General features: G+C 42.9%; 1 protein-coding gene across 1 annotated transcript in view; it reads right to left on the reverse strand.

The window, feature by feature from the left end:
• Nucleotides 1–2,410: 2,410 nt before the first annotated feature.
• atp1a2a (ATPase Na+/K+ transporting subunit alpha 2a) overlaps nucleotides 2,411–27,109 on the reverse strand; it is a 53,555-nt gene continuing 28,856 nt past the window's right edge. Inside the window, exons 12-24 of the mRNA XM_076022006.1 lie at nucleotides 25,830–25,909; nucleotides 25,035–25,144; nucleotides 22,624–22,799; nucleotides 18,569–18,705; nucleotides 16,836–16,986; nucleotides 15,891–16,059; nucleotides 13,804–13,958; nucleotides 9,960–10,083; nucleotides 6,538–6,683; nucleotides 6,312–6,442; nucleotides 6,100–6,201; nucleotides 5,739–5,830; nucleotides 2,411–2,810 (exon numbers count right to left, since the gene is read on the reverse strand). Coding sequence (XP_075878121.1) covers nucleotides 2,782–2,810; nucleotides 5,739–5,830; nucleotides 6,100–6,201; nucleotides 6,312–6,442; nucleotides 6,538–6,683; nucleotides 9,960–10,083; nucleotides 13,804–13,958; nucleotides 15,891–16,059; nucleotides 16,836–16,986; nucleotides 18,569–18,705; nucleotides 22,624–22,799; nucleotides 25,035–25,144; nucleotides 25,830–25,909 — 1,602 coding nt within the window. The 3' untranslated portion in view covers nucleotides 2,411–2,781. The remainder of the gene's footprint in view (nucleotides 2,811–5,738; nucleotides 5,831–6,099; nucleotides 6,202–6,311; nucleotides 6,443–6,537; nucleotides 6,684–9,959; nucleotides 10,084–13,803; nucleotides 13,959–15,890; nucleotides 16,060–16,835; nucleotides 16,987–18,568; nucleotides 18,706–22,623; nucleotides 22,800–25,034; nucleotides 25,145–25,829; nucleotides 25,910–27,109) is intronic.

Below are 27,109 nucleotides of genomic sequence, written 5' to 3' on the forward strand. Positions count from 1 at the left end.
TGCTATATACAGTAAAGCTTCACCAGGCAATGAATAAAATATTCTTTATGAAGATATAGTCTCAATATCTCTTTGTGACTCTCTTTGGTAAATACAGTACATGTGCAAATCACCATTATGCGATAAGTCATTCCTTCTTATAAAATTAACTGCTAACTTTTGAACACAGAGGACAGTTAGGGGGTGTGTAGATGTTTGCAAACTTGTCAGTGACTCGAGATTAGAACAATAATGGGCTTGAGGGTCTCACCAAAGTATGTTTTGTATTTACATAATGCCAATAAACTATTTGTTCATTGTCATCACTTTGTGTCCGCTCATACCAAACTCCACTGCCACCATAGGGATCTCTCTTTTCTCAGGGTTGGCATCAGCGCGCTGTTCACCCAGGAGGCACCATGCATGCTGCCTGCCATCTGTGCGATAAAGTGCAAACCAGAATTCATCCGTATCCAAAGAGACAGAAACCATCAGGGGTAAGCGTTTGCTCGCTCAAGACTCCATTGTCCAGTCAACACCCTGCTTAGCATGGACAAGCACTGAAGAGAGGCTTCTTGAGACCCCTTCTTCAGTTGTGCATACTAACTATAACAACAACTGGCTGCTCTCACAATGGCATAATTGCACTTGGTGCCATTGTGAGTCGAATTGGGCGCACGGTCGACTCCTTTTAAATTACACTGCAGAGGACATTAAGGGATTTAACATTCAGCACACAAGCGAGACCAGCAGACCTTTGGTGCGCTGACCTTTGTTGAATTTAAATCGCTGTTGTATATCTGTCCATGTTGACTAATTAAAGCACTTTCGCTGTGTCAAGTAAATCAACTTAAGTTTTAATCCAGGGTCAGATCCTATGTGAATTTAGATTCAGGTGATTTTAATATAGTTTATCAGGAAAATGTTCATCTTTTCAAGGGCAAGAAGGGGTATGTGGCATTCATAAATTTATGCTTTTCTAGTCAACATTCACTTGTGAGCGCTACTTAAGGACACTTTAGCTATAGACTCCAGTTGCCAATGCTGACTGAAAGTGCAAAATCTTGGTGGTGTCCTGAATGAACCATTTACATTCAACTCAGGACTTGTGATTCATCGTCTCCATTAACTTGGACACTGAGCGGCCAGCTAGCTACCTGCATGAAGAGACCAGACTTGTCACAGCTATTCTAACAGCATGGGTGTAAATATATTAAGCTAATGGCTGTTTTGGAAAAGCAGCGGACCTGTTTTTTTTTTTTCTTTCAACTCACCTCTGCTTTTGCCTCCCTGCCATGAGGTTAAGCTGTGAACGAAGGACTCACACAGCTGCTTACAGAAACCCGGCCCAACGAACAAAAATGAACAAATCACTCAGTTGCTCTGGTGGTGGGTGGGGCTTCAATGTAAATTCAAATTTCTACACGCTGAGTGAGATGACACGCTCAGTGACTCAAATGACTCAATTGGCCAATTCTCTTTTTGGTGTGTGACTACAGTGAGTGTCACTTAGAGGGAGTAAAGAGAGTTTCCCATCACCATAAAGCCTCTACACACGTACTCACACACCAATAACACAGAGGACAACTGCAACAACCACTGACCAATTTTTTTCTCACGTGTACTTTAACCTGTCTCTCTGCACATAAAAATGTTGGCATATAAATGTGCACATATTTTCTAATCAGGTTGTTTATCTACATCAAGGCAAATTGCTAGTGTTGTGGAAAAGAGCGAAGATGCCGATGCAGGAATACTGGGAGAATAAGTAATTTAATAAACAGACAAATAAAAGGATCGGAGCTCCGAGGCACAAACACAGTACAACCAACAGAACGGAAGCAACAAGTGCAACAGCTCAAATGAATGCGAGTGCAAGTGCAAAGAGGGAAGGAGGAAGAAGGTCTCTTATACACTATGGACTGGGAGGGGATAAGATAAGGGAAGAACAGGAGGAGAACAGAGAGAAACAAAACAACGACTATACGATAAGCACATGATTTCACAGTCAACTTCCTGCACTATCCTGCACAGGAGAATCATGAGATTTGACGACAAAAGACCCCAGAGAATGACAAGGCCCTAGAGGATGAGCACATCACTGGCAGGCCATAAAACAAAGTGAATACACTGCGTATGTGTTAGCAGGAAACAGAAGACTACTATAGGGTAACTATAGTCATGAGCGCCTGTGCACCATGAGCTCTACATATGATCAATACTCATGTGGTCGCCACATGATGGCCATGCGGCTACTATGACTCTAGCAGATTACACGTGCTGCTAGTGATCATACAATATAAACCAAGGTAAAGAATAACACAAGAATACTTTTCCATTACACTAGTGACCTTGAAGGATCGCCGCTCAAGAACAGAAGAGTTACACATACAAAAAAAAAGTCAATGAATAATCAACAAAGCCTCAGAAACACAGTTTGCAAACAATTTTATTTCTTGTTCTTTCCACATGATTAGCAATCTTGCTGCACTGAGTTTATCACACAGTTTATCACTATGGTAACAGAATGTTAATGTACATAAGAGTAGAGTTCACTGTTGTACAGTTCCTTTGGAGAAAAAAAAGCCCGCAAGGAAATGGGAGCGTCCTCAAAAAGCCTTTTCTCAGTTGGGATGATAATCCAATCTGAGAAATGATCCATGCATGATTGCAACGGGCCGACAAACACAGTCGCACCTTTGCAGAAGCACGCAGGCAGACAGACACACACACGTCGAGACACCAGCACACACAGTAACACAATCTCTGACTAACATGGAAGTCAAGCTGTCCTTTCCTGGATTAATAATACGTCTCCAGCTCCACCCAACCTGGAGGAGACAGAAAGAAGGAGGTGTCAGGAGATTTGAAGCGTCAGATGAGCAGCTCTCCTACGTATAATCTTCTTTTTGTATCACTGTATTTTGTATTCATCTCGTTGCCTTTTGTCTTTGTACATTTCCAAATGAATCCCTCCTCGCTAAGTGTAAAACTGATCAGCCGCGCGTAACACTCAGATTAACAGAAATGATTAACTGTCATGATAAATTGTATTTGTCGCTTACTGCCTCGCCCCCTCTCAGCTGAGCTCACGCTTCAGCTATTGTACTGTGTCCATATCAAGTGCACCATCTTCGAGCCATATCTCCGGAGTCTTCATCAGCCTCCTTTAATTTCCTTTCTCATCATTCACCACCGCATCCGTTGATGCTGGAAAGGTATAATCTGCTTCCTGGTGCAAATCTTACACGTGTTCTGAGAATCTTTTTTTTTTTTTACTCTATGAAGATCGACTGCCGACCTGTCAGGAATTTTACTTTGTGCACACAAACATAAGAGTTTCATTTGTTGGCCAAAAAAAGCTTTTATTTTGTGTTCTATGACCATATTTCTTGACTCTGTCCAAAATGAAGATTAGTGGGTTGTGTTTTCTGCCCCTGTCTATTAAGTAGCAAGAGATATTAAAGAGGCTGAATCCAAATCGAGTTAGGATGCAGTCCTCAGCCAAAGACTCAGGTCAGATTAGATTTCAGCAGCGATGCAGATGTCTGGTTGATGCTATTTCATGCTTTGTTTGTCAAATGGAGAGTCAATTCAAACTGACAGACATTGGTGTGCTTGCACGCTACTTTGTAACAATCAAGCCCAGAAGAAAAGAACTCGTCAGTCAAGAGCTGCTGCTGCTGCTGGATGCTGTTTTCTTTCTGCACAACAATTGTGGTTTGGTTTGTATGAAGATCATTTAAATAGAAAATAAAAATAAATAAATAAATGTTTAATCCCCATTTTGTAATGCAGGGACAACTAATGCTAATTAAATGGCCAGCCAGTAATGTTTTTGCTTTTGGTTAAGAGTTGGTCTGCAAAAGCGTTGTTTGTGTAAAAATGAATGTAAACGGCGAAGATGCATGTTTTCCGTAACTAATTAATATGCAGCATCGGGCATAACTACCTGTGAGTAAAATACTGCACTGAATAAAAAAGAAAGACTGACTTCAGAAAAGACTGAATAAAAATAAGTTTCTGCTTGTTCTTTTCCAACCATTTACAATTTCTGAAACCCTGCACTAATTATGCCGACTGTTTTAACGTCTTCAGTATGTTTCAAAAGGCTGGGGCTAATCGGCACAGCTTTGTGCACAGATGGTTGCTGGGATTGTGGGATCGCAATAACTGAGTCAAAACAATTTTTCTCGTGGCGCTGTTTTGAGGTATGAATTTTGTGTTTGTGTCACACATTCTCTTTAACAATGTTTCCTCCCCGGGTGTCTCTGTCGGTGCCCTGCGCCCTTCTTCACAGCCCAGCTGCTCTGTTGTGGGACCGCTGAGTTCAGAGAGGTCTCAACATCCCACTGCACCCCAACTTTTATGGGCTGATTTTTCGTCTTCTGCTTTGTTTTTGTTCTGCCTCTCGTGTTTCCACGTTGATAAATTGTAATAAACGCTGCACTTGCACTCGCTCTAGACTCTATGGAAATAAAACACATGCAGACCTACACTTAAACAACACTGTCTGCAACATCGTTTGCCTTGCACATATTCTGAGCTCATCACCTGAATCATGTCCACCAACAAAACTCACAGGATCAGCATGTATCTATATTTGGGATCTTAACCTTTGAGGCCCTTGGTCAATGAACTACCCAGACCTGAAGTGATCTCTCACACATGCAATGGGAAACACTGACCCATGCCAGCATGTCAGTATGCTATTTCCCTCTGTGGCCACTGTATTTTGGCAGCAGATGTCACTGAGATAAACTCCACTATTAGCTGCCACCTTAATACTGAAAGGTCACTGATTGGTACAGTTTTACTGCTAATGGTGGAAAAATCCAAATCAAATCAAGTTTTAAACAAAAAAAGATACCAGTAATCAGAATATTAGATTATTAATTGTTTTATACTTATTAAAGAAATATAAATGTATTACTTTAAAATAAATGATCAATGAAATTAATTTATTGTACACTTTTTAACATAAAAATTTCAGACTTTCAGAAATCTCAGGGAATCTGCTACTTTGCAACATTCATAATAAATGATTCAGTGTAGGAACTGCTTAGGAAAAATGAGATGAACTAATGAATGTGCTACCTTGTACTCACTTGTTTCATCCCTAATAGTTCTGAACGAAAGATGTCTCTAAACCTGAAAATATTTATGAAATGTGTTCCACAAAATACCTTGATACCAGTTTTCTTTTAATGAACTGACGAGTAATTGTGTTGTAATGGGAGTTTTAATAAAAAATAAAAATGACATAATTTCATTATCTTAAAAACTATACTATGATAATATCAATTTTAGAGAAACCCTTTCATAAACACAGAGCCCAAGTTCTTGGCTCAAAGCGGTCGAAGAGGCTGCCTTCAATATTGTTTGTGCTTGTTTCAACAAACACTCAGCTTCTCTTGCCAGTCCCATCTGTCAAATACTTACAAGGTTGCTTCAGGTCACATCAGCAGAGCAGTGCTGTGGTGACATTGTCAATCAGCGTGTCCTTAAGTTACTGGACAGCCTAGTCTTTCGTGTGTTATCTTTTCTTTCGTTAACAAGGCCTACAGGAAGGCTAGAGGTACAGAGGATGTGGGAGACAAGGTCTCTATGGAAAAAGCACATGTGGCTCCTGAGATTGGGACGTCAATCATCAGACCATCACTTGCCAATAAATTTTTTCCACCCCTCGCTTCAGCTTATTAACAAGACAATGAGGGCCGGAACCCTTCAATCCTGGTTTCCTCTTAATAACAGCTTACCTCCAGGGTTCCTCCGCAGAATGAATTTACGGACCTCATCATAAATGAAGATGAGGATACTGTATGGAAAGGCACAGAACCACCACAGGAGCCTGAGAGGAGAAGGAGGAGCAGGAGGAGGAGGAGGAGGAGGAGGAGGAGGAGAATAACGGGGTCAGATAGATTTAGTCGTGAGTCTTGAGAAAAGTGCAAATTGTTCCATTCATCACAGTTTTTTTTTTGAATATTGAGGATAACAACGTGGTGTTTAAGAGGATCACAGACTTCATTTAGAGTGCAGAGTGATGGGCTAATGGCAGCACATTAGGTCTTTAAGAGGTTATTTTCCGGTTCAATGGACATATGCATATGCAGGGCTCACTTCAGTGGGTACATGCGCAGGGCCACGTCCATCCCGGGGCAGTAGGAGAGGAAGGCGGCCAGAGCCGTCTCCACAAACAGGCCGAAGATCAGGACTCTGTTCCTGTTGGACAAGAACAAAATGCGAGGGGTAAAAAAACATCACATGCTCACAGCCTCGTCAGTGAACCGGCAGCGTTCTTCTCTCATACCCTGCATCAGCACATTTCTTACGTCATGCCTTGCTGAAAGAGGGAGTTCCTCCTGGTCTTGCAGATGATGAGGTCGGCCCACTGGACGACCACGATGCTGGCAAAGAAGCTGGTGTGGCAGGTATATTCCACAATCTTCCTCTGCTCGTAGGTCTGCCATGGCGGAGGACAGGAGGACACACCTTCAGTGTGGGGAGCATCGCGAAGAGGCCGCGCTCTCGCTAAGGCTTCCTTTCCCTGTTCCTTACCCACTGCTGTCCGTAGGTGTCCTCCAAGTCGTTGACCTGGCGATCGTCCCAATCGACACGAATGCCCACCAGTCTCCCCGGAAGGAAGCCATTTTCAGCCAAAATCACAAAGTAGGTGAAGAAGCCAGCAATTGCCTGCATCATTCCTAAAAAAGAGGAATGAGGAATTTTTTTATTTGCTCAGCTCCGTCGGATTGCTCTCATGTTTGAGAGAGAGAGAGAGAGAGCCAGCAGACAACATTCAAACAAGACAAACTAGGGAGGTGATTGGCTGAACCTTTTGCCACTCAACTCAGTCAGAATCTTTGCTATCAGATGAACCAGGTGGCAAGAGCTTTAAAGCAAATGTCTAGGAAGTTCTGAGAAGTAGTGATGGTCAGCGACGTGCGACTCATATGACTGCACATCTTCAGTGCCCGCAGCGACACACAAATTGGTTTACAAAGATTTTATCTTTGACTTTAACACTGCTGAAACCAGTAGAGACTGCTCCTTGCGCTATGAGTTGTACATCTTTGTTATAAATAATATCAAAATGAAATAACAATGAAATTGACAGATTGAAAAATGACAGACCCCTCGGCCATTGGAAGTTTATTTATCAAGCGATGGATGGGCGTGTTTTAAAAGTGAGTCTAACATGGGATGCAAAGTTGAATGGGTGTTTACGAGGATGGGAAGGGAGCACTTTATTTTTTAAATGGCTAATATCTACATCTGCTGTGTTCACATGTTTCCAAGTAGACATGTTAATCTCACATTAATCTCTTCAGCAGACTGGCTGTTGCTTGCTGTATTTCCTGCTCAGCTTCTCCTGGGGGTCTTTCATAAGAGCTTGCAGGAGTTGTTTCGCTGCTGTGAAAACTGAGTACTGTTTATAGAAGCTTGTAAGACAGAAATCGGGCTGGTGGTGAACGATGATGACTGGTGGTTCACAGATATTGATAATACTGATTTCAATTTTAGCATTGGTATTAGATCGATTCTAGCTGGACTAGATCAATACTGGAGTCCATTTCATCAAAGAATAGTCGTGTCCAGGCAAACGGCTCCTTTCACATCCTTGGTTTGCTCTTGTGTCGTGTAGCCCCTTGACTCAGTAATTAGGGTGCAGCATTCAGAGAGAGGCATTGTGTGCAGCTCAAAGAAAACAAAAGGTGGTGGAGGAGCATAATCTTAAAGTACCAAATTCTTTTGAAATAAAAGTTTGCGTTCTTTGAGATAAAAGTGATTCTGTTACTGGTTGACATAGTATTAATAAAACATATTTTGCTGTATCCCACAGATCTAAACTCAATATTTTTTCAAAACAGATGCTGATAAAGATTATGGTAATTTTTTTTAGTTAAATATAAAATTACAAAAATGAGCAAAACATGATGCCCTGCAGCCCACATAAGGTGAGTGTTGTTACTGTCGAGGTTAGCTGTAAAAGCTCTTTGAAGCTCGCTGTCAGGTTGTCAGGAGACAAGAGGCTGCCCAGGCACCACTTTGCACCAAAGTAACAAGAGCTGGCCAATAGCAACACCGTGACAATTAGAGGAGTTCAGGTCAAAGATATATATCTATCTCTGTGAAAATATCTACTGTGATCATGTTTTATTCAAAAAGAGATGAAGTACAACTGAATGTTGAGTTTCAATCAGGTGTGTTTGCTGATTAATTTAAAGATCAACTGATCTTTAAGAAACTTGACTTGAGAGGTTGTTAGGTGTTCAGTTGTTTTGAAATAATTCCTGCAAAAAGCAGAATTTATGGATTATGTGTGTGGGCAGAAAACAGAAAATGTATTTTTTTTAATTATGCTTTTTTTACAAGAATAATACATATTTTGTTGCTTTCAGTCTCAGTTCACATTCTCCTTTTTTGACCAAATACCCTAAAACAGAGGAACAAGCAGCTTGTGTTTGTTTTTGCCTCTGTGATCTCAAGGTGGCAGTTGTAATTTTATGGTGGGAAAGGCTCCTGACAGCTGAGGGCTGCAGTAATTAGGACTTTTAATTCCATGCAACAACACAGTTGTATCAGGATGAGTACAACATTTTACAGCATGATGGACAGCCTATTTCAGAATCTATATTCACTTAGTGAAATCCTGCATGGCTGCTAACCCCACCACTGAGACGAGCGTGGCTGGTGCTTTTGCTATGTTAGTACTATTTTCAGTGCTGGAATATCTTTTACCTTCCCTCACAGTTGTTGACATTATGAGAGCCTACAGTCACATTTGTGTCCTTTGTTGCGAATGCCGCTGAGTTGAATTTAAAGTGAACCTATCATGGAAATTAATTTTCTTTATGAACAATAAACAAGGTTTGTCTGGTTTGAAAACCCCTAGTTTGAGCTGTCCAGGCCTTACAAAACCAGTCTTTCTCTCACTCAGCCCTCAGAGGCTCTGCCTTAGAACAGCCCACTGAGTTGTGATTGGCCAGCTGCTCAAAGGTTGTGTTAACTAGCGCTGACGCCGACTTGCTGTCACGCAGCAATGTGGCGCCCACGTTTAAAAAAACACAAGTCTGCAGAGGCGTGTCACTATGATGATCAGCTCCACCTCTAACTCAGAAATGCCTGCAAGATACGAATGGCTTGTTTCAGTGCAGCAACAAAGACAGACAGACAGACCATATAAAGATGCACAAGTTCATCATTTTCCCTACTTGTGTTCCTCCATGTGTTTTTTTGACACACTGCTAAAGTAGCTTCTTCTTCGCTGCAACTTAATGCTTACTTGCATACCTAATGCTGTGTTTAAAAGTGCTAGCCCCTGCATAGCGGCACTCTAAATAACGGCCCTGGCTCTCGAAATGTCTTGTAAATGTGTTTTGATGTGACCCGCCAAAGATTTCGTCCAGCTGGTGCTCATCTTTACAGAATTATAGGAGCTGATGTGAGTTGCAGGATGTGTTTTTTTTTTTTTTTTCTTTGGAGTGCACTCAGCTTTAAATTGTCATCTGGTGAAGCCCTGTCATTTTTTGACCTATTTACCAGCCTCCTGAAATTGGGACACCCTTTGAGATTTTTTTTCTTCTTCCCCAAATCTATAAAACCAGGCATGAAACACATGCATTCAGGGGAAGCTGGGAATTCAACTGAGGCTGGAAAAAAAAGAACCCTCTAAGATGAAGTCGGAGACATCCACTCTCAATTGCGCTCTCTCGTAATTTGCTCTAAATGTCACAACAATTAAAGGAAATTGGTGGGCGCTCTCCTGGGCCTCTGCTCATCATCTTTGAGCCTGTTTTGCTAAAACGTGAAAAAAAAAAAAAAAACCCGTCTAAACATTATCAAAGGCTTGAAGAGATGTCAGCATATTTGATAAACATTAGTGTTTATCAAAGTGATGTCAGCATATTTCCCACCTGAGGCTGGCTAGAGAATTAGGGACGGTACAAAGAGCTCGCAGGTCCTAGGGGGGGACAAACCTATCTGTCCGTAGGCCATGCTGATGAGGCGTTCGTTGACCAGCTTGTCAGATTTGGGGTTCCTTGGCTGGCGCTTCATGATGTCACTTTCTGCTGTCTCGTAAGCCAGCGAGATGGCCGGAACCTGGAGGAAATCAAGAAAAATCAACTCATGCGTTACTACAAAAATAGAGGCAAACTCTAAAAATCATGGCAGGTGGCATCATAAATGGAAGTAATCATTTAGAAAAAGAGCAGGAGGGGTAAAAAAAAAAAAAACAGGTTAGATGGAGAGAGAGAAGAAAAGAAGAGTGGTGTGAATTGTATGGTGTGAATAAAAGAGGCAAAAGGTTTTTTTTTTTAATATGAATGTATCAAGTTGTGCAAATTTGTTTTGGAAGGCTTTTTGTTGCTGTTGTAGTTGATTGATGTGTTTGTTCGTTTTTATAAATATATCTTTTTTTTTTGTAGTTGATTGCACAAGATAATAAAAAATAAAAGAAATAAAATAAAATTCAATAAAAAAAAAAAAAAGGGTCTCAGTAATACTGTTCTAATATAGGCTGGCTCATCCAGGTAAGCAGCAGAGCAGTATGTGCGACTCCATGCTGGAGATTCCTGTGTCTTAGCCGGGATTTGGACGGGAGACTCGGCCGACGAAAAAACCTCTGCCGCTGACAAATCCACTTTGCGTTGCTGTTACACCGCCCTGACCCACAGCGGCTGAAACGGGACGTGACCACATGATTCTTTTCCCCGCCTCGAAATACAAACAAAAACAAGTTTGCACATGACTACTGTTGCGCAGGGCTCAAGAGTTCCATCCAAACAGCTACCTGAAGTGTGCCACATCTCGCCTTGATGAACATCTGCAGCAGCCTCTCCCCCCACCATGTGACGGTGGTGCCTGCTAAAAATAATCAGCGCTCCCTCTGACTGTTGCTTGTCACACTGCTAAATCTCAGCAGAGCCCTCCAGCCCATTGCCTGCAGTTAAACTTAAGCTGTTAACAAGATGTTAACAGCCTCAGCAGCAGACATGGGAAATGTGTGCTCTTAAAGTCTCTTAGCCGTGCACTGTACGATCATCAACGTTTGCCAGGCACTTTTTTCATGGGGATGCACCGATACCACTTTTTTACAGAACGAGTCGAGTACGAGCAGATGCATTTCAGTACTCACTGATACGATACTGAGTACTTGATAAGGCCATTACACATCATAGAATTACTTTTTCCCCCCTACAGATGTTGTTAACATTCCTTAGCATGTTTTTTTGGAACAGGGTGAATGTCACAAGTTTGACTGCAGTACAAACACAGATTTAACAAATTATATACATACATACACAACTGTTCTCGGTGTCGTGGAAACGCCACTTATTTTCTGAGTACGTGTAGAGTCCTGGAATTGGCACCAATACCCGATGATATCGGTACATCCCTACTTTTCAAGATTATATATTTCCTTTATTGGGCTCCGATTTGTCAAGGCTTCAGTTGTGTTGGCTCCACCAGCTCTTATTAAAGACTCTTTGATGTGAAGGGTTTTTCATGTGCTCAAATTTTCCTTTTAAACTTCAATCATCTCCCATCTCCAAAGAGGATAAACCAATAAAGACTTTTTTTTCCCCAACACTGTGATCTCAGTCAGATAAGTAAATATTTGTCAACACAAAACAAATTGGTGCTCGGCTCGGAAAAATAAAAAAAATGAAATATTCATTTGGAGCAAAATACGTACAACTGAACTATAGCCACATTTGCCGGCTGCTCCTCTTTTGTCTTTCACCTGCCAGGACTAAGTTCTTCCTGACAGTTGAAAACAAGGCCACGATGGTGCGCACGTCTCTCCTTTTTCCCGCGCAACAGATTTTTTGCTTCTCGGCTCAGCGGGACGTGTAAGAACCAGTTTGAGCGACTGTCTGGTGACGGAGGGCGAGAAAAAAACCAAACGTCGAAGTAATGAACACAAGCGAACAAGTCCTCTTGAATAATCCTGCGCCTCTTTTCTTCCACATTGATGGATTACACCCCTCGGGCGCGCGACGTGCCAGCAACTCTTTTTGTTGCTGCTGGAAATACAATGAGGGGGGCTGGCGTCTGGAAAATGGCAGCGCTGTGAAATGTAAATCCGTACGTGAGCGTCACTCGCTCTTTGTTCCGCTCCGACAAATGGACGTCGGCGGTGAGCCAACAGCGACTTTCCCCCGCTAACAGTCAGAAGACATTAAACCTGATGTTTTGCTCATCTTATCTCCGGGGCCGCTCATATCTGACGCCTTAATAAACATGAGTCACCTTTTTGGCTTTGCCTGTAGCCCCGCAGCCTGCTAGAAAAATTAGCAACCCTTTGTTTGGAAAGATCACTACAACCCATAATTCAATGGGTTGAGGGAGCTTTAGGGAAAACAGCACATAAGTATTCTGATTTCTTGTTACGATATTCTATGCATTGATGTCAGTGAAATGTGCAGAGAAAATTATTACAGGACCAAAATGTTTCATCATTGCCAGATATAAAGGGAATAAAAGATTAGCATATGTTTTGTGGGGTTATTTCTACAGGGGTAGAGCGTCGCCCCCCTGTCTGCTAATATCCCTTTATATCATCTTGTTTACAAAGTTGGACCGTTCATGTCAGTGCATGTGAATCTCTCCCTCCTCCCCTGACCAGCAGAACAGCAGCAACTCTACCACCGTTAGAAGTAGCCGTGCCTACTGGGGGCAAACATGCCCCAACTTGAGAAAACACAAGCAAACGGTATCAAACGTGCTCCAAATGAATACTAATGTTGGCTAAAATTAGGATGGATGTAACTCTAAATCCAGAGAGTTGTTATCCAATCTGTTACACTGTTGTGTTTCCATGGGGACGGCTATGAGAGAGGAACTTGGATCTGACGCAGAACTCTGCTAAAATACCTAAGTGACTCAGTTGAGAGGTCCAGTGTGTAAAATTTGGCTTGATTAATGATTTTTATATTGGTAAAAGCTTAACATATTTCCCATAAATACATTAATAAAAATGCATACTCACAGTACAATACAAGTCATTTGGATTTCCTACCCTTAAAGTGGTTCTTATATAAGAATACACATAGCTCAAGAGTGTTGCCCCCAGACAGCTGCCATCTTACACCATCATATTTCTAATGAAGCCTGGTGTGGACAATCCAGCTGCCAGACAGCGCGTTTCATACTTAGGGTGAACGCTGGCGTCCTCAAAGAAACCAGCAAAGAAGAAGGTGGAGGAGATATCTAGGTTTGTGTTTGCAGGACACCGTAGTTTACTGGCAAACTTGGGAGAGGGAGGGAACGTGAAAGAGTTACGCAATCTAAAATCTGACCACGTGATGTCACTGTTTCTTCTTAAAAATCTCCAAATATTACACACTTAACCTTAAATTGAACTGGCGTTGGGCGAATAAATCTACACGACATCTTATGTGTCGGACGCTGGTGCCTCCCTCAACATTTTTTTTCCTGGCTGGTGCAGTGGGGGGTTAATTGCAAAAAAGACTGGGGGAAAAGAGGAGTGCTAATGTAAAAGGCCTCTTAGTTTTGGTTTACACACTGTGCTTAGCTGTGCTCTCTAGTGGGGAAAAAAGGAGAGTTTTTTGCCTTGAAACGCAAAAAGCCTCAAAAGCTGTGTGCCAAAGATCAGGAAAAGGTTGTTGCAATGGCTTCAACCATGAGAGCCTTCAGCGAGCACATCTGCCACGTGGTCATTTCACAGATGTTTATTGTGAAAATGACGAGAGAAAGAGGAGACTCGTTAGTCCAACTGTGGAGAGACTGACGGGGTGAGACAACAAACAAAGAAGACCCTGCGCCTCCCTCACCCCGCCCCCTGCTGCCGCTCACCATGTCAGTGCCCAGGTCGATGCAGAGGATGGTGACGGTCCCCAGCGGCAGTGGGACACTGGCAATGATGAAGAGCAGGAAGGGTGAGATCTCTGGGATGTTGCTGGTCAGCGTGTAGGCGATGGACTTCTTCAGGTTGTCAAAGATGAGTCGGCCTGAGGCGGAAGAGAGGGCCGTCAGTGAGGCTCATGTGAGAGGACGCAGCACTGGACGTTTGACACGTCAGTGGTGGGCCGTCAGGGCCAGCAAGACCTTCTCTGCTGGATTTAACATACTTAGAAAATGCATTTTCCCGTAAATATAATAAAATGTATTCTCTCTGGTCCATTCTTTACGAGACTAGCTAGCTGGTCTCACGCTGAACTTCACACGTACGATGCATCCTGTGATTGGATAAGAAGCCCTGAGAACCTTCCAGACTCAACTCAACCCAGAGAGATCCGCTTGCCACCACGGCGAACCCACAATGGCTGAAGGAGAAGATGAAGATTTGAGTTGCCGAATCGTCTGCAATTTATAACGGAAATAGCGCGACTCATTGACGCAGCAGCTGCACCAACATGTCCAATTGTTTAATAACTTAATAGTTTAATAGTTTGTTTCATTATTGTCTTGTTAGTCTCTCATGTGAATCGGCAACAATGCGCAATTTATGAGACAAGTTTGGAAAAGAGTTCAAGCTCACTGTAGTTTTGGTGGACTCTTTTAAAATAGAATTTTATTTGTATGTTTTGACAGTATCAGTGGCCTTTCCTATTAGTCATAATTGTGATTCAAATGCTCTGGGATCTGTGCTTTGCTCGACTAGGTCCCCTATATGAAGGTGATGTCATGTGATAGTGTGATTCTGTATGGATCCTCCAACCTTATTGTCATATTGAGGATATTATGCGGCGTATCAACATAGGGGGGGACTAAATATGACGTCACTGATGGTCTAGACGTGAAATGCACGGGCCACTGCTGTGAGACGATATACTTTTGAATACTTTTTTACCTCACGCAAGTAAAAATGTGAAATGGCTGTCCATTCCCTCAGCCAAATTACTGCTGTGAATGGAAGATGCCAGCCAGGATTTCTTTACGTATTCACCACTCGTCTCCTCTGAGAGGCGTCGAGTCCTTGTGGGAAAGTATTTTCAGCATCTGTCACTTCAGAGATAATTGCTGCTTTTACATAGCAGCTCTCCATGTTTATCGGTCTGTCTATACAAAAAAAATTGCAACATCAGAAATTGATGGTGACTTGTGAGCGTGCTGCCACTTCAGGCACCCGATCAAGCACGGCCTCCAATTTGAACATAAACATCATGCTGCCAGCTTGTGTTCGTGCTCGGCCTGGAACAGTCTCCCGTCACTTCAATATCAGTTTTTTTTTTCCAGAGGAAGAAAAAAAAAACTACAGACATCTACAGACATTTGTACCCCAAAACGTATTGCTAGTAATAACCTACAGACATTAATGAGACCTTACAAATCCTCCTAAGATTGCAAAATATTCACAATAACATTTTTGCTATGGAATCTTTCTCTAGTATCAACTTACGCCAATTTTTAGGTGTTTTTATTTTTCATGTGTGAATCGATGCAGCAGTTTAACACATTTAATTGTCCATGAATACTGTAGTTTCTTCAGTGAACAGCTTCGAAAGCCCTCTGCTTGCAGTGTGCCGGGAAGTTTTCTGCTAAAACTGAAACTTTGCTGTTCTTTTTCCACACTTCTTCACAGGGTGGAATGAACACCTGGTTGGAAGTGTTGTCGTTCGCCTGGGGTCGTATTGGTGCCCTTTGTGACATCACAAAAGGCTCATTTCCAGAACAGCATGCCTTAAGCGCACATTTTTCTTAAAATGTGGGGCAAGCAGGAGAAGTGCAGAATGGACTTTGTCATTTTTGAGGACTTTGTTAAAAGATTAGGGACCCATTTTTTCTTTTTTTTTTCTTTTTTAAAAAGATTGATTGATTGATCATATCCAATCCTTTAATGGTCTGACATCAATATTATCACATTTTAGTTTTTCTGATACACGATCCTGCTGTCTGCCCCTCTGCCCTCCTTCATGCCCGCCCCTCATGCACAGGCTCACCCTCCTCCACTCCGGTGACGATGGAGGCAAAGTTGTCGTCCAGCAGGATCATGTCGGCCGCCTGCTTGGATACGTCAGAGCCGGCGATCCCCATGGCAACGCCGATGTCGGCTTTCTTCAGGGCCGGGGAGTCGTTCACGCCGTCACCAGTCACAGCGACAATAGACCCCTGCGTCCGCCAGAGAGCAGGAAAGAAAAAATAATGTCAGAAGGAGGAAGATAAGTGCCATGATTCAAGCTTTTCCTTCTTTACTTCCCCTCCTCTCACTTCCCCTCCTCCCTCCTCCCTCCCTTTGTCTTAATAATGTCTTTTTTAAAGCAGCTCCAGGGAGATTAAATGAAGAATGGGACCTGAGCCGCAATCAGTCGGAGTGAGAGCTGGTGTGAGAAGATGCACGACCTCAGTTACGAGTGAGCCGAGTGAATACGTGAGTCTGTTACTGACGCTTCCAGAGGTGCGCGAGCAACACAAATATAACACTCAGGGGGCGTAATGGACGATCAGCTGCGATCGTGTGCTGAGCCTCACAGAAGCTCAGACGTGAAGCAGCGGATGCGAGCGCGAGCGAACACACAGAGGCCTGCATTCATCCGCTCAAGCACCTGCACTTACAAGTGAGTCAAACACGCTGGGACACACAGTGAACTGGATTCAGCCTTAAATGGCAAGGACAGATGAGGCTGCGTGCACGTGCATGCAAACGCACGCGCACACACACACACACACTTGCATTCAAAACCAAAAACCTCAACACATAAGCGTAAACAGACAGCATCCATCTAGAACAGTGGTTCTCCACTTTCTATCATGTCAAGAAAATAAATAATTGAGATCTTGCACATAACTCAGTGAAGCTGCTTCCAAAAAGGCCCAAACACACACACACACACACACACACACACACACACACACGCACACACGCACGCACTCAGGCGTCCATTGACCTGTCTCTGGCAGCCCTCCACTATGATGAGCTTTTGCTGAGGGGAGGTGCGAGCAAACACAATCTCAGTGTGGTTCCTCAGCAGGTCGTCCAGGTACTCGGGGCTCATGTCCTTTAGGTCCGAGCCGTGCACCACACAGGCCTTGGCATCCCTGAGGAAACACAAGCACACACACCACACAAGGAAGAAGACGATAAAACCAAAAACACAGCAAGTGAACCATTGTAGTTATGCAAAAGGGAGGGCTGCCATTTTCTCCACCTCTTCTGAAGTTTGTCTCCATGACTCTTGCTCTCACACAAACGGGGGCGCGCACACACACACGCACGCACGCACACACACACACACACGCACGCACACACACACACGCACACACACACACACACACACACACACACACACACACACACACTACAGACTACAGACGGGGGACATGGGCGTGCGCTTTTTGATGCTAAGCGACTTAAAGGAACAGTTTGACATTTTGAGGGGAAATCCTTGTTTGCATAGTCGGATGAGGAGATCAATGCTGCGTCTCTCATCTGCCGGCTCAGAATGAAAAGCGAAGCCAGCCGTCAGGAATCTCGGGTTCGGCATAAAGATCAGACGAAGCAGTGAGCCTCGCCTCTGTGGCGGTGGTGACAAAATGTGTCTGCCAGAAATATAGCCAGCTTTAATTAATGCATTGTTCCCATTTGCAATCTGGCCTAAAAGCAAAGTGCACTAACGGCAATTTGTTGTTGTGCATTAGGAGCCTGACAAGGTCTTGGCTGAGTCTCAGTCTGTGAGTCATTGCTTTAAATCTTGCTGTTGCCAGTCTGAGCGTCTGAATTGCGACTTCACTGTTGGTGTTTTTCTGCACATGGTGAGCTGCTGCGGTCGACTGTACAATTAGTCTACTGTATGGTGTCTTTTTAACATTTTACTTTAAACACAAACCATAAATATGTGTTTTTTTTCACGTGACGTCACACGGCTCAGCTGGAGGTTCAACATGTTGCTGAGGATGTGTCATACAGAAATAAGTGCTGATGTTTTTCCTGGTTTCCAGTTGCTCCAATCGTTCTAACCGCTAAAAGGAAAAGTGTTTTAAAGTGTTTTTTTTCTTCCCAAGAGTTCTAAAGGTGAGAAGTGTAGAAATGATCACAGAACAACGCTGTAAAAACCACAAGTCTGTGGTTGGGAGGAGCAAAGTCTGCTAATGCTAATGCTTGTGTCTGCAGTGACCACTCTATCAGAGGTATGTTAGCTAGCGAGTTAACTGGGTTTTGCACATATTGAAACAGACCCTATAAAAATACAGACTCTCCCCAACAGTTACCACCAATAGAGTCGCTCTCCATTTCCACTCCCTGTCCTCCGCCTGAGTTCACACCAACTCTGAGCGTCATCATAAGCACTTAACGCAAACTAGACGATTGCCCCTTTTCAGTCTTCAGATGTAGATTAGTTCTGATTTCCCCATCGTTTCTATCCTGAAGGCTCAACAGCATTAAGTGCCTGTGGCTGCGGGTTCGACCCTCAGCAGGCAAAGTGTTCAAACTCGCAAATGTTGACATAATGTTGAACCAGATTTAAAAGTACACACCTTGTAATGGACACATTTCTGTCAGCATGGTCACACACACACACACACACACACACACACACACACACACACACACAGTCAATCCTGGACGCTTGAGCACACAGGCGAGACCTCCTCTGACACACACAGGCGCCCAATCACACACCTGGGGTTAACTTGGCTCAGGGGGATGTTGAGCCTCTCAGCAATGTCCTCCACTGTCTCGTTGCCCTCGGAGATGATGCCCACACCTTTAGCAATGGCTTTGGCTGTGATGGGGTGGTCTCCTGTGACCATGATCACCTAAGCACAGAGAAAGGGTTGCGCCACATGAGGAAATTGATGTCATTTCTATTGTGTGATTCAGTGTCCCTACTTCGCTGGCTTGAGGGTGTTTTAGGGGGAAAAGCACAGAACTGTTCTGACTTATTATTCTGTATGTTTATGTCAATAATATGTGCAGAAAAAACGCTTAAAGGGGCAATGCACGATTTTCAGGATGGGCAGATTTAGGGTAATGAAAAATTGGTAGGTGAAGCTGTAGTGGTGCACTGTAAAAAAAAAAATATATATATTTTTTTTTATGGTAAAATTCTGGCAGCTGTGGTTCCCAGATAGTACCGGAGAATTGCGGTAGAACATTTTTGTCAGTGTTCACTTATACAGTGTTGTGTTTCCAGGGGGGACAACTATAGTGACAGACCTGCGACTAACACAGAACTGAGCAAGAGTGTCAAGTCTCTGGGCCAGATCCACAAAGCGATTGCCCGGCGTTTGCGCCAGAAAATCTGCGTAAACAGCGCCAAAAACGGTGATACCGATCCACAGACGGGACGCAAACGTGAAAATCGGCGGGAAATGCGCGCAGGCGCAGGTAGCGGCAGGGTTGCGCCAGACTCATTTGAATGTATTTAAATGAGTCATTACGCGCAAAAGGACACGCCCCCTTCTATGCAAATATGCCTCATTCAAACAGCGGCAGATCCAGGAAGAGTTTGCGCTCGCAGTTTGACAAAGTGTTTCTGGCTTCTGAGTGAAACTTTCCTCTCTGGAAAGCCTGACATATATATATGGCTCCCCAAATCGTATATATAGATCGGCATAGACTACAGTATATATGCCAATATTTTAGATAGGCTATGAAAAATACAAATGGTACTCAAGTGTTGGTGACTGACGCGTCTTGCGTCTTGACTCTCTTTCCATGATGGCAGCAGTCTTGGTAGACGGAGGAGGCATCGTAATGCCAGGAGCACAGGAGCGCCTTTATCCTAGCAGAGTTCCTCTGTTCGCCACTGATTGCCAGTGAAATACTTTCCCATCATTTCTTTCTTTCACTGGGATTTTATTTTTATTTTTTTATTTTATTTCATTTTTTTTTTTTTTCCCCCCGTGCATCCATGAACACAAAGCAAACACATGCACTCACAAACCACCTTTGGCGCAAACTGCTCCTAGGTTGATCGTATGGAGTAACCCATTGTCAACTGTGTATATGACAATAAACACCATAAAGGTCCAGTGTGTAAAAATTTTAAGGAAGCCCGCCTGACAGCACGTTTCATATTATATATATGAGAACCGTTCTCAGGGTAGGAAAATCAAATGACCTTTATTGTACTGCGTGTATACATTTTAATTCATGTATTTATGGGCATTATCAATATTAAAATCATCAAAATTCACTCAGACAATATCTTACACACTGGATAAATAAATCCAATAAACACCTTGAATCCTTGAATTGAAAGGTTTTACAGTTGCACAATGACAGAATGATGCATTGTGGGTCTTGGAATCAAACATGGGGAAATTATTGCTCTGAGCGTAGAATTTGTAAAACTGCCGTCTCGCCCTTATCCACTGAACATTAGCACTCCTGCAACAGGTCAACAATGTCATTTGCCTGGCGGTTTCCCCTCCCCTTCCATAATGACACCATTAAAAGCCAATTATAGTGTAATTTATGTTCGTGCTGTTTTTTTTTATTATAGTGATGGGGGCCCATCCTGATACATGTTGGTACCCCCCCGCCCCCAACCCCACCCTCCCTCCCTTCTGCGCTGTTGAAATGAAAGAGCCCGACACATGAGGACTCAGCTAAAAAGCTAATAAAGAACCATACGGAGTAAATCCCCAACACCGGCGGTAATCCGCGGTGAGACACAGACTCAATGAAGGTGCACTTTAAGCCTCACAACTGATGCTGAGAAGAATGGGGCTGACACTCAGGCAACGTCAGAAGTGCATCTGTTAAAAAGTAATTAAAGGAACGGTGCCATGTTCCGGAGCTTCCTCCTGGCTCAGCTACCAGGGAAATAAACCGTATTTGTATCAGTGTCTGTAAATGTGCGTGTGTGTGTGTGTGTGCAAATAAATAAATAAATAAATAAATAAATAAATAGCAATGCTACAGGCACTGATGCATTAAAAGAGCGCATGCAATCCGCATGGAGTAAAATTTTAACGGTCACTTTGAGCAGCCACTTATGGTTTATGTGCGTAATGATTTGTGCAAATAAGGCCTAAGGAGAACACGTGATGTGATGGCATTCACCTCTCACACTCTGTTTACCCTGCTAAAAGCTCTATGACACACGCAACAGGATGCCTCAGACTGACGAGGGAGGTGTAATTATGAAAACAACATCACCTGTAGCTACAAAGCGCCTAATTACGACGCCAACATCTGTCCACGTTAACGACGATAAAACAAAAATAAACAATGCCTGCATCCCTGTCAGATCTCTTCAGGGCAACAAAGACGAGATTTAATTGAAGAGATAAAACCGTAAGACTTCAGTTCAGGATCAAAACGTGAGAAAAAGAAAATTATCAGACGTTTTTATCAGCATCCCCGTGCCGTGAATCCTTTAAATAGTAGCGTCTCCTGTTCCTGCCTGGAGTTAGTTCTTTATGCCAATTAGAGGATGTCGTTCAAAAATTCATTAGAGAAGGAAGCATGATAAATACTTCACCTGAAATTAAACGCACAAAATCCCTCTTTCCTTCTTTGCGATACTTCTCCTGAGTTGAGAATTGCTCATTATCCATTTTGTTTAACCTTCCTCCGGCCCGTCTTATTACTTTGCTGCCAAACCGCCAGCTCATAACATATTTGCATCTGATAAACCTCAGACAGAAATTTGCGTTGAACATACTAAAACTGAATTTTCTTTAAATTGTCCTACTCTGAAAGTGACTCTGAGCGCTGATATTATCTTTGACCTGTGCAAACTGTCTCTGCGTGTTTTTGCATGTGGTCAAGACTTCGAAAAAATAGCTGTAAAATGAATGAAATGAAATGTATATATTCCAAAAACTTCAACAACAACAAAAAAAATAATAAAAAGACTTTTTCTTGGTGAATACATTACAAGCTGAATCATCTTCATAGCGTTTATATATAAATGTGCATTTCATTCAACTTGACAGCGTTACACAAATCAGCAGACTGACACTCTCCACGATACCAGACTTTCTGAAGTTCAACTTTCACATTCCAACAATAAACACACGGCTCCACTGGCTAATGATAAGTGAGACAGAATGCCAAGCTGAACTGCAGCAACAGCTGCCCACAGTAAAATGACAGATTCTGTCCACATTGACTTGATGTGGTTTGATTGGTTCAGCCTGGTTCTTTGGGTTGGGCTAATGCAAAAATACTTGCTTTATTTGTTTATTACATTACACTGCACTATTGCACTATTATGACTAGTACTACTACAACTGGGACTGAGCCTCAGCGAAGGCCTGCTCTCATCATTATTGTTATATTTGTAATATTTTACTGTCATTATTATTATTACTATTAACGTTGATATTGTTAACATTTTGTAATGGCATAGTGTCATATTTTGCATTCCATTGTTTGAAACTAATTATATTGTATAGCATCGCACAACACTTCACACTGAACTTGATGCTTTTTTAAAAATCCTTTTAACTTTTTGTTTTTGTAAAACTTATATTTAACGTGCCACTTGCTACTTACACTTCTTTATTCCTTGTACATATGCACAATTACGTGAGGCTCTGCCAAACCCATCGCATGTACGGCACGTAAGGCAAGTTGGATTTCTGCATAACACCAAATTAAAGTCCAAAAACCAGCGCTTTTAAATGTGAAAACTAGTCAAGCCTAAGGGGGTGGGGGGGAGGGGGGGGAGAAAAAGACAAAGGCAAAATGAGCAAGGTTGACCTTGCAGAACCAATTACCTTGATGCCAGCAGAGCGACATTTACCCACTGCGTCGGGCACAGCAGCACGGGGCGGATCGATCATGGAGATAAGGCCCAGGAAGCAGAGCTTCTCTGTGGGGAAGTTCATGTCGTCGCAGTCGAAGGTGTATCCTCGAGGAAACTGGGACGGAGGCAGATTCACATGGCAGAAGCCTGTGGTGGGGGACAAAGGGGGAAAGACGGGTGAGGTGGCAAAGAGCACTGCTAGCCGTGAAAGGTAAGAGAAAGTAAAAAAAAAAAGTAAACAAACTCCTCACAGTCCAGAGAACGCTATGAAGGGACAGTTCCCGGGGGAAAAAAAAAACAACTACAAAAAAACAAACAAAAAAAAACAGGTATTTCTCTTAAAGGTCCAGTATGTAATTTTTGGCTTGAGTAATGATTTTTAAATTGCTAAATGCTTAACAAACACATAAATACATAAAAAAAAAAAGTGTATCCTCGCAGTAAAATAGAAATCATTTGGTTTTCCTACCCTTAGAATAGTTCTCAGATATAATAGTATATACATAGAGCAATAGGGGTCTTGCTCCCACGTAGCTGCCATCTTGCGCCATCATTTTTCAAGGAAGCCAACCTGACAGTGGCCTAAATATGAAATGTGCTGTCAGACGGGCTTCACTAAAAATTGTACACATGGGGCCTTTAACTGTACAGCTGAGTTTGTCTGCACAGAATGTCTGCAGCGCCCCTTGATGCTGAAGGCTGCTGAGTTTGTACTGCTCCACACATACATTTGAATGAATTACATCCTCAGTGCTGTTTCAGGTCGAGCTCATCAATCGACTTGCAGTGAAAGAACTTGGGTGCATGTTAATTTCTCCCAAACCATGGCTGGAAACACGGTTTCACCTGGACAGTTCAATAGGACAGAATCCAATATTATAAACATCAAAACCTGTGTGTTCTCTAAATCCCCAATCTCAATATTGAGTGTGCACACTTTAATAGTTGAAATGTAATTCCTTTAAATGTTGTATTTGAAGTTGACATGTATCTAATTGCTGTTGTGCTTGCTAGTGTGTCCCTCAGTGGGATTACTTAGAGTTAATTATTTGATGGCGCGACTCTTAAAACACAGAGGCAGTCTCACTGTAGTACTGGTCAAACACTGCCTAAATGTTTGATCCACAATCAGGTGCGCTCCCCCCAACCCCTGCGTACAAAATGATTTTCTACAATAAATTAATTGTAGCTTGTGTATCAAAGTGGTTTCTATTTCATTGCAAATATATATACATACACATATATATGTATTTGCATATATATGTATATATATATATATATATATATATATATTTATATATGTGTATTTATTCATTCATTCACCCATTCATTCATTCATTCGGCACTGTTTAGTGCCTGTATGCATAATGTAATTTGCAAGTACTTTGATATTTGTGTTGACATTGTGTGCAGTAAATTATGCATTTGTCGCATTGCCACTCACCCTAAGCAAGGTCACTGCATGAGCGGAATGTGCAGGACGTGTGTTAGACTTCTTGACATTTTATGTCTGTTTAATCTTTTTAATTATTACTACCAGCGTCTGCGTGCGGTATGTGGCTCTCGTGGCCCCACATGAAACTGTTTGACATCGATTAGGCCCCAACACCAAAATTAAAATGCATGCACGCTGACTTGCCGCAGGGTTTGACTTGACTCTTTCAAGGCAAAGCTGAATCTGCAGGATTTCAGGAATTTGAATTACCCAAATAGTAATTATAATCATAAAAATCTCACATTTCAGGATGTTCAAATATGTACAAATTTGCTCAAATAAAATGACGATAGCACATAATATTTCCCATGGCACTTTTCCAAGATATCTGCTAACTTTTCGTCCTTGGATGTCAAAGCGGTGACATTTTCGGAGCCTGAATGCTCAACATTTGGGAGATACTGAGGTTGAGTTTTCCATTACCCAAAGAGCTGCAAATACAAAGTTTTTGGTGCCAAGTTTGACCTGAATCAAGTTGTAAGACCGTCTTCAGCTCACAAGCCACATATTAAGATTCACATGATGTGCATTTTTAACATTTCGTGCGCCAATGTTGACTGCAACTTTACTACCAAAAGCCTTGAAACTCCAGCAGGAGCAATCAATTGACGTATGAGTTCAGGCCTCGTGAATCCCAGGAGCCCATGCAGTGGATCAAAACTCTCCTGGGAAAAAGAAAGTTAACGTACTTCTGTTTCAAAAATACCACCACAGCAGTGGGTATTTTGTCATTTTGTCTCTTTTTCTTTCATAAATGATCAAATTCTCAGTATCTTTTTTCATCATTTATCATTATCTCTTTGTCATCAGTTCAGCAATCCTGTCATGAAAGTCTGGGCGTCCTCCTGCCAAACAGTGGCGCCAGCTACTGGCGGCGCTACACATACCGAGCACCCGCTCTCCCAGTCCTCCAAGCTCCATGTAGGCATTCTGGAACGCATCCCTCCAGTTCTGGTCCAGTGGAAGCTCCTGGCCACTCATCATAATGGTGCTGCACCTGCAAGGCATTTTATTTATAGCATTTTTTCCCCCTCAGCACTCACTGCTCAATCATCATCCTGCATGTGTGGCAACGGTTCAAACATCAATAAGAGGCAATTATGACATTATAATGCAGTGGAAGTGCCACCGCGATGGCGACAGAACTGCTATGAATAAATAAAACAAACAAAAGAAATATAGAATAACACTAAATAACACAACGTGTTCATTTTTTTGTAAGTATAGACCAATTATGCACAAATGGCACCACTTTACAGTGCCGGTTGTGTTTTCCAAGGTTGGGAAAGAATCTAAAAGTTTAGTTTTTCATTTTGTTCCAAATAAAAATCATCCACTTTTGTATTAAATTGTATTTTTCATCATCACTTTGGATCAGCGTTTGAGGCTGATTCCAAAAAGTGGGTAATAACACAGAGACGACAGCAATCAAACACGCTGGTGGTTGTTCTGGGGAATCTCTTATTCCCCAAAACAACAAATAACATGGCCTCCAACTCTGTGTGTGTGTGTGTGTGTGTGTGTGTGTGTGTGTGTGTGTGTGTGCGCGTGTATGTGTGTGCGCGTGTGTGCGTGTGTGTGTTTGCTTGCACTGGACGCCTTTGACAAACACGAGTCATTGAGGAAAACAACACAACACGTCGGACGAGAACCTGCATCGATCGCCTCATTGATTCACCAACCTGTCCAAGATTCTCTCCGGCGCCCCCTTCATGACCAGCGTATGACCGGACGGATTGTCCTCCACTTCGTGGATGGAGAGCTTGGTAGAGAGAGAAGAAGAAGAAAAAGGGGGAGAGGAAGGCAAGGAGAGGAAGGGAGGGGTGAGAAAATATTACACCAAAGGATTTTACCTTAATGCAGCTTTTTCCTCACCCGTTTGTTTTTCCTGCCTGCTCTGCAACGTGTGTGTGTGTGTGTGTGTGTGTGTGTGTGTGTGTGTGTGTGTTGGGCTGTGCTGAGGCTCCAGACAAACATAAATGAATGTCACATCTGTGGAAGTAATCTCTCTCTTTTTTGTTTTTTGTTTGGTTTGGGGTCGGTGGAGGGGGGCGTTGGGTGTCATATTTTTCCAAGTGGTTGGAAATGAGAAGTCTCTCGCAGGTTGACTGAGTGCAAGACGTGAGCCATCAGGAGTCGCGACTTTCATTCAAACCCTTGAATGTAATCCTGCGCCGTTACAACTCGCACTACTACTCGTTCCCCACACACACAAACACGTACACACACGTACACAACCCCAGGTAATTTGTATCTGAGTCACAGCATATCTAATCTCAGAAAAGCAGAGCAAAATTGCTTTTTTTTTTCTTCCCTTCTTTTTGTCCTCCCTCTCCCCTCAACTCAGGCGTCGCTACTTTAATTCAGGTTGCCGTGTGCACAAAATACACGCAGGAAGTCCTTTGTTTGCTTCAACCATCATTATCATTGTCTTGTTATTCATCGGCGGGTTCAGACCTCCAGACGGGAAAGGCCAAGCAGCTTTAATTGCCATGTTGTTGGCTTAAAAAAACGCACAAAATCACGTGTGCGAGCCGGATGCGATGAGACTTTTGTGGTCGAGTAGAAAAACTGAATTGTTTCGCTTGCTGTTAAAACCCTGCAGGAGGTAACGAGGCAACGCAGGTCGACTTGCGACCCGACAGAACTGTTGTCCATGACCCAAGGTGTGCCGTGAAAAAAAATCTTAAGCTCATCTGATTAACTATGAAATCTGAAGCCTTCAAGCTTTGTGTATTTTTAATTCTTTGCTTTGTCGGGTCGGAATGTCGCCCAACACGTCAGCCTGCAGTAGCGCCGTGACTCAAGTGTCTCTACGTCTGTTGTGGGGAAGTGTGCTCTCAGGCTGCAGTAAAGCACAGCAGCGGGAGCCAGTGGGGCGGTGGTGTAGGGGGTGCAGCCTGCATTCAGCGGCGGTTCTTCTCTGTCCATCACCCTTTCACAGATCTCGCAGCAGAGCGAC

The sequence above is a fragment of the Nelusetta ayraudi genome, unplaced genomic scaffold (genome assembly GCF_046127955.1).
Source record: "Nelusetta ayraudi isolate G7.1 ecotype Tasmania unplaced genomic scaffold, CSIRO-AGI_Nayr_v1 ptg000011l, whole genome shotgun sequence".
Taxonomy (NCBI): domain Eukaryota; kingdom Metazoa; phylum Chordata; class Actinopteri; order Tetraodontiformes; family Monacanthidae; genus Nelusetta; species Nelusetta ayraudi.